The following is a 14,297-nucleotide window of genomic DNA, read 5'->3' as shown; positions in this document are numbered from 1 at the left end:
TGCATTATATTTAAAATATGTGACTTTATAAAGCATGATTATAGATGTTTTCAAAAGTCATGCCTAAAAACTAGATCAAAGGAAAAAAACCTGTATGTCACACACAGAAAGGTGCAGTAAAAGTTTCTATAAATGAAAAAAACAAAAACTAAAAAAGTAGACAAAGGACATGAATATAAAGAGAAAAACTACTCTTACACATACAAAACCAAGTTTCAGTAACTAACCATAAAGGAGTGTAAGTTAAAGCTAAATTGAGACTGTATTATAACCTGTCATACTAAAAAAACTATGGAAGTATAAACTGACTAATCTCCACAGAAAATAATCTGGTAATATCAAGCAAATTACAAATGCGTGTTTCCTTTGATTAAGCAAATCATCTTTCAGGAATTAATTTATGTTCACACACATACTTCAATACATGTACTCATACACATACACAGTTTAGTCTGTAGCACTCTTCTTCTATTAGAAGTTAGCCAAATGTCTGCCAGTAGTAGACTGGTTAAACAATGTAATTTGTTCCATATAATACTAAGCAGTTCTAAGGAGAAAGAACAAGAAAAGTTTATGAACACCCAATGATCTCCAAGTGGGAAAAGATCCAAAATCAGGTTTATATTATAAGTTTTGTTCATTTATTTGGTTTTGATAGATTTGGTTTTTGTTTTGTTTTGTGTTGTTTTGGAGACAAGGTCCGGCCTGGAACTCCCTATGTAAACCAGGCTGGCCTTGAACTCAAGAGATTGTATTATTGAGATTGTATTATAACCTGTCTTTGTTCCCCAGTGCTGGGATTAAAGACATGGACCACCAAGTCCAGTTTTAAATTTCTTTTTCCTTTTTTTGTTGTCTGTTTGGAAGGTTGGTTAGTTGGTTTTTTTGAGACAAGAGTCTCAATTATGTCACCCAGGCTAACATGGCTGGCCCCAATCTCACAATCTTCCTGCCTCAGTCTCCCAAGTATTACAATAATAGTCCAGCACCACCACACCAGACTTGTTTGGAGACCTGATTTCCTATGTAACCCAGGCAGGCCTCAAACTCACTATGCAGCCCAGGTTGGGCCTCAACTTGAAATCCTCCTGCCCCAGCCTCCCAGTGCTTGGATTACAAGCACACATCACCACACCTGGTTCTATTTATGCTTTGTTTGGGTTTTTTGTATGTGGGTGTTTGCTTTCTTTAAATTTATAGGTCTCTGCTTATCTATGTGTACATATGGTTGTATTTTCTAAAAAACAAAAGAACTGCTGGGGAAGTATCATTTGTCATCACAGTACTAGGGAGACTGGGGCAGGTAACAGGAGAGTGGGAAGGAAAAAACGGGAGGGGAAGAGGAAGGGAGGAAGGGAGAGAGGGAAGGAGAGAGAGGGAAAGAGCCAGGGAGCATTTGCTCATATTACTGGTTACACTGTTGCTTCTACAAATTTAACCAACCAATGGAAACAATGCAATTAAAGAATAGGGGTGCAGGCCTGGAGTGGTGGTACACACCTTTAATCCTAGCACTTGGGAGGCAGAGGTAGGGGATTGCTGTGAATTCAAGGCCAGCCAGGTCTACATAGTGAGTTCCAGGCCAGCTAGGGCTACAGGGAGACCCTGTGTCAAAAAGACCAAAAAATAAAAAATAAAAAATAGGGTGAACGTTAGACTTCTCATAGTTTTGATTTTTTTTAATCAGAGAAAGTACTACCTATTCAAAATAAATAAAATTTATACACATATACATTTAAAAATAAAAGGAAATAAAGGGCTGGAGAGATGGCTCATCAATTAAGAGCACTGACTGCCCTTGCATAGGACTCGGTTTGATTCCCAGCACCCACATGGCGGCTAACAACCACCGCTAACTCCAGTTCCAGGGAATCTGACACCTTCTTCTGACCTCCTCGGACACTGCACAACACAAGTGCACTTATACACATGCAGGCAACACACTCATACACATTAAAAATAATAAAAAAAAAAAAATCAAATATGTTTTAGAAAAATAAAATAAAAAGAAACAAACCAAACAGCAGTTATTTTGGGAAATTAGAAGACGGTTCAATGCGTCATTTTTGTCTTTTTCTTTTCCATGTTTTATGAGTAAAAATAAAGCAACACCATAGTTAATAAATTACAAATAGCATTCATTTTATTAACCTTAAAATTTTATTTGCTTTCTATGAATAAATCAAAACTCTTTGAAATAGAAATTATCAACACAATTCCAGTAACCAAAAGAAATTTCTAGGCCATCCTAGCAATATTGAACATGCTGGATTAGAAGGCTAATTTGGCCCACTGGTTGTTTTGAGTCAACAAGGTTAAGAATCGTTTCTACATGAAAACATGTCTGTCTGAAGTAGTTTTCTTGCATTGGTTTTCCTGAAACAAGGTCTTACTACACAGCCCAGGATTGCCTGGAACTTATACAGCATAGGCTAGCCTCAAATTCTTGATCCTCCTGTCTCAGCCTCCTAAGTACTGGGATTAAAGTCATGTGCCACCAGACCAGGAGACTATATGTATATGTGTATGCCTCCCTATAGCCCAACTTAGTCTGGAACTCACTATGCAGACCAGACTGGTCTCCATCTCATAGAGATCCACCTGCTTCTGCCTCCCAAGTGCCACCAAGCATGGCTTAGGGCTGAAAAAACAAAGCAAAATGAAGAGCCATATACCACAGGCTTTATGTGGTCCATAAAGCTTAAAATATTTATTATCTAACATTCCTATGGAAAATGTATTCCAACCCCCACAAGAGAATATAATAAAATAACACAAATAACAGGTCCATTATGAGATTTCCAACTATAGTTCCAGGAGAATATTAACCATTTATTTTGTGAGTTAAATGAATGGTTTAACACATTTTGCTCTTAATTTTAAAAGTATAAATAACAACATAAGAACAAAAACAAAATATAGTCCTTCTATAAGTTTAACTTACTTTTAGTCTTGGTTTTAATATATTTGATTGCAACAAATCTTGCAAAATGATACATCAGATGAATAAACTTAGGACCACCAGGAGAAAGAAACAGTGAGCCAACAACTTGAGGAAAATTACTTCCACATTCAGCCTGTAGAAAAAAAGAGATGAGATGACCCAAAAGCTTTATCAACAATAACTCATTTATATCATACTATCTTTCAAAGACTGTGACAACCTTGTACCAGAGGCCGCAAACATCACGATCTTTCTGTGTAGGGCAATGAGAGCTAAACCAGGAGCATGCCCCCTTCACAGCACAGTGGCTTGGAGGGACTGGATTCCATTAAAGAGTGGAAAATGGTTAGATAAGGTTAAGATTTGGCAGCCACTATCCCCCAGTCCACTCTCTCCTCACATCATTCTTTAAACATAAAATGATCCACAGGGATGATTCTGTTTGAACCATGGTTGAACTGTTTGGTTTTTCTAAACTTTAGATGGACATGGTAACAAAAGATAACTGTAATAATAAAATCATAATTATTGATGAATTTAGGGGAAAAGCTGAAAAGTATAGTCAAAAAGTAATCTTTAAACTAAAACCTGTAACATAAACTCCCAGGAACCAAAAGTCTATTTCTAGTAGTAGGGGTGGGGGGTGGGGGGGCAAGAGGTGCAGAGACACATAGACCTAACTAGTTTCTCAGAATCACACAGGATCCCATATAAGAAAAACATCAAAAAAATATTAGCCATGGGGCTGGAGAGATGGCTCAGTGGTTAAGAATGCTGGTTGTTCTTACAGAAGACCCAAGTTCAAATCCCAGCACCCACATGGCAGCTAACAACTGTCAGTAACTCCAGTTCCGGGGTATCCAACAGCCTCTTCTGTCCTCCATGGACACTGCACAACATGGGTGCACTTACCTACATGCAGGCAATACACGCATACACATAAAATAAAAATAATAAACAAAATTTAAAAAAAGTATTAGCCAACCAGTATTTCGTTACATATTGTTAGCATAAAAGTATTAGCTTAACGGGTAAAATATTTGCCTTTCAAGCACAAGGACCTGAGTCTGATCCCCAGAACTCACATAAAAGAAAGCTGAGCTGGGTGTGGTAGCACACACCTTCAGTCCCAGCACTTCAGAGGCAGAGGCAGGTGGATCCCTGGGCCAGTATGGTCTACAAAGTTCCAAGAGAGCTGGGGCTACAGTGAGACCCTGTTTCAAAAAGACCAAAAAAAAAAAAGAAAGAAAGAAAGCTGGGCATGATGATGCACACTTGTAATCCTAGCACCTAGGGGAGGAGGGGTGTTAAAGTGGTGGTACATGCCTTTAATCCCAGCTTTCATGAGGCAGAGGCAGATGAATCTCTGCGTTTAAGACCACCTTTATCTACAAAGAGTGAATTCCATAGTGAGAACTTAAAAAAAAGTCTAACAAAAGGGAGGGGGACTAGAGATGGCTCAGCAGTTAAAAGCACTGGCTGCTCTTGCAGAAGACCCAGCACCCACATGGCAGCTAACAATCATCTGTAACTCCAGTTTCAGGGAATCTGACACCCTCCTCTGACCTCCACTGGTGCACTTAATAGACATGCAGGCAAAACACTCACAGATATAAAATAAAAAACTAAATCAATCCAAAAAATTTAAAAGAGGGAGTTATGAAAAAGATTTCACTTTGGGGGATACAAACATGAGGCTGAGAGTCCAGATTCCCAGAACCCACATATAGGTGAGGCAGACATGACAGCCGCCTGTAATCACAGCACTTTTAGGGTCAGAAAGCAGGATTCCCATGGCAAGCTGGCTACCTACAGTAGCAGGAATTGGTTAGCTTCAAGTATAACAAGAGACCCTGCCTCAAATACAGTGGAGAACAATCAAGGAAGACATCCAATGTCAATTTCTGGCCTACACACACAGTGGCTGCACCATGGTAAAGTACATGCGCACACACGCACACACACAGGTTTTCCTTTTGAAAAAAAATTAAGTATAGTTTGGTTGGGGGGGAGGGGGTTCCAGTGCTATTGATGGAACACAGGGCTTTATACATGCTAGGCAAGTGCTCTACCATGCGCTATATCCCCAACCTTAAAGGATTTTTGTTGTTTATTTTTGTGAGACTGGGTCTTGCTATGACACCCTGGTTGATCTGGAACTCACTACATAGACCAGGCTGTCCTTAAAATGGGAATGATCCTTCTGCCTCTGCCTCTCAAGCACTGGGATTACAGGCATGACCACCATGCCCAGCCCTCCTTCATGTCTGCATACTTACAGAGATCTCTTTTAACCATTCACAGCAATGTTTCCGGAACTCAGTGTCACTTTTTTGGTCAAATGGAGGCCAGCAATCTCTTAAAAACAAAAATAAAAGCATTAGACTAAGGAATCCCTGCTTGCCTCCCCCACAAACTCAAACTGAGCAAAATTTAAAACACATCAAATTTATCTCCCATAGTAGAAACCGTAAAGCAAAGTGAATTAAAGCTAATATTCTTAGATTTCAGTTAAAGACATCAATTATAAGAAAAATGGGTCTTTTCCCTAGGTGAAAATATTTATAGGTGTAAAATTAATTCAATTTAGTACAAATAATAAATGAATACACACACACACCTTAAATGAAAGAAAGAACAGCTATTAAAATTAGCAAAAATTCTTTAATCCCAGCACTCGGGAGGCAGAGGCAGGCAGATCTCTGTTGAGTTCAAGGCCAGCCTGGTCTACATAGTGAGTTCCAGGCCAGCTGGGGCTACACAGAGACCCTGTGTCAAAAGACCAAAAAACAAAAACATTATCAAAAATTAGCTACAGATAACATTCTCAACAGATCCACTGGACTAATGCATAAAGAAGGTATAACTAAGCCAGGCAGGGTGGCTCACATCTGCAATCTCAGCACTCCTGAGGCTGAGACAGGAGGCTCCACATAAGCTGGAGGCCCTCCTGGGCTGCATAGTGGTAGAGTACATGCCTAGCACAAGGTTGTAAGTTCAATCCCTAGTACAAAAGATAAGTAATCAAGTATACACAGGAAAAAGACTGAAAAGCTAAAATGTCAATAGTGATATTCTCAGTTCAGTGGGTTTAGATGTTTACTTCTGTCTTTACATTTTCTGAAATCCTCAAAAGGAACCATAACGTTTTTCACTGAGGGAAAATATCAGAAAATCTCTATTTATTTGGACAGAAGCCCTAAACGAAATGATGAGGATTTCAAAAAATATTTCAAATAAAAATATGTCCCAGAAACTTGTTTTTTGAGACTGGGAGTTGCTATGTAGCCTAGGCTGGCCTCCAGCTGAAAATCTTCCTGCTTCAAACTGTCAAGTACTAGAATCACAGGCATGCACAATATCCAGCAATGAATTTTTCAGAAAGAAGAAATCCAAAATCACATACAATGTAATCTAGAATCAAGAATAGTAGGTGGCTGGGCATGGAGGCACATGCCTTAAATCCCAGCACTCAGGAGGCAGAGGCAGGTTGTAATTGAGGTCAAACTGGTCTACATAGCAAGTTGCAGGCTAGCTGAGGCTACATGAAGACCCTGTCTCAAAAAACAAAACAAAACAAAAATACTGAGTGTTCACATTCTTATTTTCTTAATTTTAAAATATTCATTAGTATATAATGGGCTAAATTTAAATAGGAATGATTTTTGCCTACAGCAACTGATTAAATATATATCACTGAATAAGATAGTAAGAATTTACAGGGAATTGAAAAAACACAAGTAGAACAAATAAGATTCCCTACAAGTAAAGTACTAGGCATGAGGTAACATTAGAAAAAAAAAAAAAAACAGAATGGCCAGACATAGTAGTACATGCCTGTAATCCCAGTACTCAAGAAGGAGGTCACTGCATGCTGAAGGCCAGTCTGATCTACATAACAGATGTCAGGCCAACCAGGACCTAGTCTCAAAAAACCAAAAAGTAAAATCATAAAAATTTGTAAAGGGTAGGGGGGCTGAAAAGACGGGCCAGCAGTTAAGAGCACTGACTGCTCCTGCAGAAGACCCAGGTTCAATTCCTAACACCCACATGGCGATTAACAATCATGTATAACCTCAGTTCCAGGGGAATCCAATGCCCTCTTCAGGCACTACACAATATGGGTGCACTTACACACACGCAGGCAAAACACTCATACACATAAAATGAAATCTAAAATAAAAATTTTTAAAAATAGTCGGTTTTCCCCGGGCATGGTGGCGCATGCCTTTAATCCCAGCACTCGGGAGGCAGAGGCAGGCGATCTTTGTGAGTTTGAGGCCAGCCTGGTGAGTTCCAAGACAGCTGGGGCTACAGGGAGACCTGTCTCAAAAAGACCAAGGGGGGGGGAAAAAATAGTCGATTTTCAAATGACAGAACGACTAAGAAACAAAAATGAATTTTTCTTACTTGAAAACCTCCTTGGCAAGAGACTCATCCAGTGTTTGAAACAAAAAATAAGAAACTATATGAAAGGCATCACGGTTCAGCTTGTCAAACATGTTCCTGGTGGTTTAAAAGGAAAAAAATGATTAATAAAGCTACACATGATCAAAAACTAAACATTTCACACAAATTAGTCTTTCCATTCTCTTCAAGAGGTTAAGGCAAATTAATTTTTCACAATCAGTTAAGAAAAACAAAAGCTTTTGTTTTCTGATTCTGAAAACAGCTCTCTAATAGAAAATAGAAAACAAACTCTTGCATTATTGCTAGGAAACATTCTACAAAAAAAGGGTGGAAAACCTAACTAGACAAAGAATATGCCCTATGAGATGAAGACGACACCACCCAGCACTCTCCAAGCAGCAGCAGCAGCCAACATTTACTGAGCTTGCTATCTGTCAGGTATCACTTTACATCTTTCACAGACAGCAATTCATCTCATCTCCAACATGTTAATTTGTACTCTACCATTTGCTTTAACATGTAATATTTTATTAACTAATTTGACTATTTTCATTATACATGAGGAAACTTACATTTAGAAAACCAAAAAGACTGGCTCCCAAGAAACCTTATAACCAGAAGGTGGAAAAGCCTGAAATGTTACTTGAGTCCAGATCCAAGTCTTTAATAATTATTTTATTCCAGAATTCATTATGATATAATGCTAGTAAAGTCATTAGGTTTTGTTGTTGGTAGTGCTTTTTGTTTTGTTTCGTTTTGGGACAGGGTCTCCCTGTAGCCCCAGCTGGCCTGGAACTCAATATGTAGATCAGGCTGCCCTTGATCTCACAGAGATCAGCCTGCCTCTACCTCCTCAGTGCTGGGATTAAAGGTGTGCACCAACACACCTGGAAAATAGTTTTCTAAGTTTGTTATTTTATGTACATGAATGTATTGCCTGCATGTGTGTAAGTGCATCCATGTCCCGCAATGCCAACAGATGTCAGAAGAGAGCAATGGATTCCCCTGGAACTGGAGTTACGGATGGTTGTTAACCATCATGTGGGTACTGGGAATGGAACCCGGGTCCACTGCAAAAGCAACCAGTACACTTTTTTAAATATTTTAACTTTTAAAAACGTTTTATTACTTTTATGTGTATGTATGTAGGTAAGTGCATCTGTGTCGTGCGAGGACAGAAAAGGCTGTCGGATCCCCTGGACCGAGTTACGGACAGTTGTTAGCTGCCATGTGGGTGCTGGGATTTGAACCCGGGTCTTCTGCAAGAACAAGTGTTTTTAACCACTGAGCCATCTCTCCAGTCCCCATCACACAAATTCATTAGTTTTTATTGCTCTAATTTCTCTAATTAATCAAGACAACAAAGTAAAAAATAAAAAAATGGGAAAAAAATCCACGTCTATAAGGAATCAAGAGTTAACACAGGGGGCTGGATGGGGGATCCAACCCCCTCTTCTGACCTCTGTGGGCACTGCATGACACACAGGTGTACTTACATACATGCAGGCAATACACTCATACACATAAAGCATAAAATAAAAATAATATACTTTTTTAACAAAACTTACCACAGAGGCTGGAGGCATAGCTCATAGATCTCTTGCATAGATCAGACCTCATGTCTGATTCCTAGCACTACACACACACACACACACACACACAAACACACACACACAATTAATAAAATAAGCAAAACGGAAGCCTAACCAGGTGGGATTGTATATCCTTGGACTAACACTTGGGAGGTGTAGGCAGCATGATCAGGAGCTTAAGATCTACATCCCCATCTACATACGGAGTTTGAGACCAGCCTGGTCTACAGAGTAAGGCGCTATCTCAAAAAACAGATTGGGAAAATAGGATGTGGTCAATGTACCCCAAATTCTTCTTTGCCTTTAACAGGGGAACATAACAGACACTGCCTAAAGCCCAGCTGCTGCTGCAAAATGTGGGCTGAAACACCCTACTGGGGTCACATTAACTGAATGTGGGGATAGTGAAAAATGTGGCAACAGTAAAAGGTTTCTGAACATACAATGACCAAAAATTCAAATCAGCTGATGAATCAGGTGTTTCTGGCAGTACTACCTATGTTGCACCATAGGTAATCACCACTGCCTTGGTTCTGAGCATACAACATGTGTGCACTTTGTACTATGCATGCCATCACTCATCATCCAAGGAAGGCTGCCAGAGGGACTGCGCTCAAGACTACTGTATGTTATAATGGCAGTGTTTCTACTGTACATAAACAGTTTCTGCTCTTACAGAAACACAATGGTTTCATTATAGAAAACAAAAAATGTTTTCCTACTATCATTCCTCAGCATGCATCAAAATAGCATATCTTGGGGGGCTAGAAATGGCTTAGTGGTTAAGAACACAGCTGTTCTTGCAGAGGACCCAGGTTTGATTTTCAGCACCCACAGGCAGCTAACATCTGTCTGTAACTCCAGTTTCAGAGGATCTGACAGCCTCTTCTGGCCTCCAAAGGTATTTCATGTACTGGTGCACTTGCATACATGCAGGCAAAACATATGCATAAAATAAATAAATTAGCCAGGTGTGGTGGCACACGCCTTTAATCCCAGCACTTGGGAGGCAGGAGGATCTCTGTGAGTTCAAGGCCAGCCTGGACTACATAGTGAGTTCCAGGACAGCTGGGGCTACAGGGAGACCCTGCTTCAAAAAGGCAAAAAAACTAAAACTAAAAATAATAATAATAAAAGCCGGGCATGGTGGTGCATACCTTTAATCCCAGCACTGGGAGGCAGATCTCTGTGAGTTCAAGGCCAGCCTGGGCTACAGGGAGACCCTCAGGGAGACCCTGTCTTAGTTTGTTCTTCATTGCTGTGAGAAAACACTCTGACCACTACCAACTTGGGGAGGAAAGGGTTTATTTATCTTGCATCTCCCAGGTCACACACAGTTCATCAGGGAGCCCAAGGTAGGAACTCAGGGCAGGAACCTGGAAGCAGGAGCTGGAGCACAGGAGCTGGAGCACAGGACATAGGAGTAACAGTGCTTATTGGCTTGCTCCCCTGGCCCCTGCTCAGCCTGCTTTCTTATGCAACACAGGCCCACCTGCCCAGGGGTGGCACCACCCACAGTGGGCTGGGCCTTCCCACATCACTCATCAAGAAGCTGCCCCTCAGACATGGCCACAGGCCAGTCCAATAGAGGAAATTCCCCAATTGAGGCTCCCTCAACCCAGGTGTGTCAAGTTCACACTAAAGCTATCCAGCACATAGCCCTAAATCCTAAACATACTTCTATTTTACAGATATTTTTGCAAGGGACTATTCTCAATACTGACAATTATAAAGTCAAATATTAATCAACTCTAAAAGACAAACAGTAAGATACCACAGCCACTGCAGTATTGAACATTCAACCAAGATTTACTTCTTTATGACAAAATAAGCACATTCATGTCAGTATGCAAACTTGCCTTCATCCTTAATAGTAAAATTATATGTATACCAAAGAATTTTAAAATAAATTTATCACCTATTATTAATAAATTTTTTATTTGTATACCCATTTTATACACCTATATAACCAAGACTGCATAAAAATGTCTAAAGCTGCCGGGTATGGCAGCCCACGCCTTTAGTCCCAGCACTCCAAAGGCAAAGGCAGGCGGATCTCCTTGAGTTCAAGACCAGCCTGGTCTACAAAGCGAATTCAGGCCAGCTGGGGCTATTGAGAGACGCTGTTTCAAAAAGACCAAAAAAAAGAAAGAAAACACTGACTAAAACCAACTTGGGGAAGAAGGGGTATATTTGGCTCACAGCTCAGTCCATCACCAAGGGAAGACAAGGCAGGAACGCAGCGCAGGAACCTGGAGCACAGACCACGAACGTACACCGATTGCTCTTTGCTTGCTCCTCTGGCCCGCGCTCACTCTGCTTTCTTACACAACACAAGTCCACATGCCAGGGGTGGCACCCCCAGAAGGGCTGCGGCCTCCCACAACACTCAACAGTCAAGAAAGTGCTCAGACACAGCCACAGGCCAGTCCAATGGAGTCAATACCTTCATTGAGGTTGTCTCCACCCAACTGTGTAACCTATCCAGCACACTATTTTGTTGTTGTTGTTTTGCTTAACTGTATCGTTTTAGCTTCCTGATTCAAAACGTAAAAACTATCTTCAATCCTAAAGGATTCCCTGGAATCCTCAAGGCGTTTACGCTACGGTCTCAGCTTCCCGCCTCCCGCCTCCCGCCCGCTACACGTAGAGCACCTGGCACGGTTAAGCCAAGCAAGCTGCCCGAGCTCCGTTAACGGATTCTCCACCGCAGCACCAGGGGCCGCGCCCCCGCCCGGCCAGCCCCGGCCCCTTACACTCCAAGGTGCGCCAGCGCCACGGGCTTCCCGCCGAAGGTAGCGACCCGGGCGGGATCCAAGCCCAGCGCCTGCAGGTACATCCAGAGATGCTGCCTCTCGAAAGTGGCCGGGGCCGAGTTCATCCTCACAGCAGGCTCGCGACGACGAAGGACGGAAGCGAAGGCCCAGACGGCCCTGGGAACCCTCGGGCCGCTCCTACCGGCGGCCTCCGGTCGCGCGGCCCAGGACTGACCCCCTGCTTTCTCGCCAGGAGCCACCGCCCTCAAAAGGCCGAAAGCGCTCAGGAAACCGAGCCTGTAAGGAAAGCTGGATTGCCACAGCCCAAGTGAAGCCACCACAAACGGAGATTCCCGCGCTGCAAAAGAGCGAAGTGCGCCTGCGCTACTCTACTTCTGGGGCTGGCCTTCCCTAGCGGGCTTTATCTCCCATCACGCAGTGCGCCCGTGCGTCCCGTCATGCCCTACCCCAGAAACTCCAAGACCCACAGTGCATTGCGTGTCCAACAACTTGCTCTGAGGCTGTCGCTTGGGAGTGCCTCATTCTTAGTGCTTCAGGGTCCTGTTTACATGGTACTGGATGGTTGTTAGGTCAGCATAGAAGTGGATATGAAGCCCCAACCTTAGCTGAGGAACTGTGGGAACCGATGACCACTGGAAGAGAGAGCGTTGGTTTTCTTTAAGGGAGTGACGCTAAGTAGGTTGACTAGGCTTCAATAGATGAGCTCACACTGAGGAACATTTGGGGACACAAATGTGGCTCCATAACCCTTAACATATATGACAGAATGCATGAAATCCGGTGGAGGGGACAATGGAAGAGTGCAGATAGGGGAGGGGAGTTTAAATATGATTAAGATGTTAGAAGTTCACACAAATTCAATTTAAAAACATAAAAAATAAAAACTAGTTGGAGCACTGTAGCCCACTCTGGTGGGGAAAGTGCTAGGTGTATGGCCCTGAAAAATCACCTTTAAAAAATATTTATGTTTTTAATTATGTGTATGCACAGGGTCGGGGGTGGGGGATGTGTGTATGTCAGTGCAGGTGCAACTTAACCTAAGTTACTCCATCTTGTTCAGAATAGCTATTATGGCTGCGGCATTCTGGAGAAGCTGCACGGTCCTGAGAAGCATTTGTCATTTTGAGTGGAGATCTCAGCATACGAAAGCTTCTCTCAAGCATGAACCAGGATTGGGGTTTAGTTTTGAGTTGACAGAACAGCAGAAAGAAAAATTGGTACCAGAGAGTAGGGTATTGCTGTGACAGACCAGACCTTGGTGTTTTGGGGAGGACCATGGAAGTGTTTGGAACTTTGGGCTGGAAAAGCCATTGCGTGCTCAGAGTTTGTTGTAGTGGAGCTTGGAACAATTACACTGAGTTGTAGACGATGGAGGCCTGGCTTGTGAAGCTTCAAAGGGAAGTGGAGACTATCAGGGCTGTTCGTGTGAGATTTTGGATTGGGAATCTTTGGGTTCTGGTCGGCTAGAGATGAAGAATCAGCTGTGATTAAGAAGAGATCAGAACCTGAAGCAAAACCTTTGCTTTACTGGGACAATTGATACTGGTTAGCTGGGGCTGAAAAATCAGCTGTAAATAACAAGAGACCAGTATCACTGTGGTGGAGTCTTCTGGGAGGTATCTTCTGGGGGTCAGCACACAGAGGGGACCCACACCTCTATTTCAAGCTGGAAGCTGGACTTGGTAATGTGTTAGAGTCTCTTGCATGGTTCTGGTGTTGAAGGCATGAAGGGGTCACAGAGAGCAGCTGAGGCTTGGCAGGCAGAGGCCAGGAAAGGCCATAGGTGAAAGTGCAGCTTCAGTTGCAGCAAAGACCCCAGGATTGAAGGGGTCATGGAGAGAATCTGAGGCTTTGCACCCCAAGAGGCAAGAAGACACCATTGGTGAAGGTGTAGCCTCAGTTTCATTGGCTACCCCAGCTTTTTGGAGATGCCGGGACCATGAGGAGCCGGGACCATGGCACGACCACCAAGGACAGCAGCAGGTGTGGAATGGAGCTGACCTGGGTCTGCAAACCCAGGATTGAAGGGGTCATGGAGAGAATCTGAGGCTTTGCACCCCAAGAGGCAAGAAGACACCATTGGTGAAGGTGTAGCCTCAGTTTCATTGGCTACCCCAGCTTTTTGGAGATGCCGGGACCATGAGGAGCCGGGACCATGGCACGACCACCAAGGACAGCAGCAGGTGTGGAATGGAGCTGACCTGGGTCTGCAAAACGAGCTGAGTGTGCTGTGGACAGCAGAGTCAGAGCAGTGGAGCTGCCAGTACCCTTTGGAGCCCAGAGGATCATGAGTGAATCCCAGATGTCCAGTCTCGAGCTACTTTGCTGGACTTTGGTTTTGCTTAGGTGTGCCCGATTCTTCCCTTTGATATAAGACAGTACTTGTTTTGGATTTTACAGAAGCCCACCCACAGTTGAGACTTTTAAAAGAGACTATGGACTTTTAAGTGTTGGATTTTTTTTAAAGGACTGTTGGGTTTTTAAGGTTGTACTGTCTTATGTTGTGATATTAATGTTAACATCATAGCTTGGGGACAAGAATTGGAAAGCTTATGGTTTCTACACATGTGACCT

General features: G+C 42.6%; 1 protein-coding gene across 1 annotated transcript in view; it reads right to left on the bottom strand.

Moving 5' to 3' along the window:
* Positions 1-12,436, bottom strand: part of Haus6 (HAUS augmin like complex subunit 6) — a 51,983-nt gene extending 39,547 nt beyond the window's left edge. The window contains exons 1-4 of the mRNA XM_008845545.3: positions 11,703-12,436; positions 7,355-7,450; positions 5,224-5,302; positions 2,945-3,077 (exon numbers count right to left, since the gene is read on the bottom strand). Coding sequence (XP_008843767.1) covers positions 2,945-3,077; positions 5,224-5,302; positions 7,355-7,450; positions 11,703-11,827 — 433 coding nt within the window. The 5' untranslated portion in view covers positions 11,828-12,436. The remainder of the gene's footprint in view (positions 1-2,944; positions 3,078-5,223; positions 5,303-7,354; positions 7,451-11,702) is intronic.
* Positions 12,437-14,297: the final 1,861 nt, after the last annotated feature.

Source organism: Nannospalax galili, unplaced genomic scaffold (assembly GCF_000622305.1).
Source record: "Nannospalax galili isolate Female #2095 unplaced genomic scaffold, S.galili_v1.0 scaffold1082, whole genome shotgun sequence".
Classification (NCBI taxonomy): Eukaryota; Metazoa; Chordata; class Mammalia; order Rodentia; family Spalacidae; genus Nannospalax; species Nannospalax galili.
Note: the sequence above shows the minus strand (reverse complement) of the source record. Positions and strands in the feature narration are given on the sequence as shown.